The sequence below is a fragment of the Etheostoma spectabile genome, chromosome 20, assembly GCF_008692095.1.
Source record: "Etheostoma spectabile isolate EspeVRDwgs_2016 chromosome 20, UIUC_Espe_1.0, whole genome shotgun sequence".
NCBI lineage: Eukaryota > Metazoa > Chordata > Actinopteri > Perciformes > Percidae > Etheostoma > Etheostoma spectabile.
The window spans coordinates 14,977,365-14,978,174 of record NC_045752.1 but is presented as its reverse complement, the minus strand read 5'-3'; the positions used below and the strand labels follow the sequence as shown (position 1 = coordinate 14,978,174).

General features: G+C 37.8%; 1 protein-coding gene across 14 annotated transcripts in view; it reads left to right on the top strand.

Annotated features, from left to right (window-relative positions):
* kiaa1109 (KIAA1109 ortholog) overlaps positions 1 to 810 on the top strand; it is an 82,355-nt gene that overhangs the window by 6,542 nt on the left and 75,003 nt on the right. For all 14 annotated transcript variants that reach the window (XM_032500047.1, XM_032500049.1, XM_032500057.1 and 11 more), the window contains exon 6: positions 128 to 302. In XM_032500047.1, the coding sequence (XP_032355938.1) occupies positions 128 to 302 (175 nt within the window). The remainder of the gene's footprint in view (positions 1 to 127; positions 303 to 810) is intronic.

The following is an 810-nucleotide window of genomic DNA, read 5'->3' as shown; positions in this document are numbered from 1 at the left end:
TATATATATATATATAAAATCTCACATAAAGTTTTATTTTATTTTTTACCTCCCACCTCAAATGAACCAGTTATGGAAGGCAACATCGACGTGACTTCTGAGTTTCCTCTGTGTCTCTTGTCACCAGACCCCAAGGCAGAGACCAGGCTTTACATGACAGTCAACGGCTTTGAGTTTCACGTCTACAACCGCACCGACCTCTACGCCCGACTGCAGGAGACCTTCGGACTGGACCCCACACTCATAACACCCAAAAAAGATGATGAGAAGGGACGAGAGGACAGAAACGAGACACTAGAAAGGTACGACCAACAGCTTTTCCTTGTATTTAGTGTTAGGGTTGTTTTAATAATATACTCATTTTAGTGGTTAACTAAACTACAAAAAAAGCATCCAATTCACAGATGATTGATGAATGGAGATTTGATGACGAGCAGTCTGAAAAAGCTGCACAAATGCCTTTTTTTTTATTGAAATCTGTTTACCACCAAAAGTAGTGTCAGCACAGATAAGAGTTGTTCTCATTTCCCACTGATGGCCAAATGAATTGTGCTGACTGGGAATCTCTGGGCACCTCACGATTAAACCGATTATTGATTTACCATTTTTTTAATGTACATTTCCATGAGTGATTTAAAAAAATACATATAAATCTGAATTTGTTAGATTTCGACATATACAGTATTTGTCACACAAGTTTTTATAAAAGGTGTCTAAGGGTCTACTGATGTTTTTATTTTGTAGTCATTCCATGCTTAAGCCTTAAACGTGTTTGTGAAAGTCACCTTCTCTCACAGTAATCTTCCATGT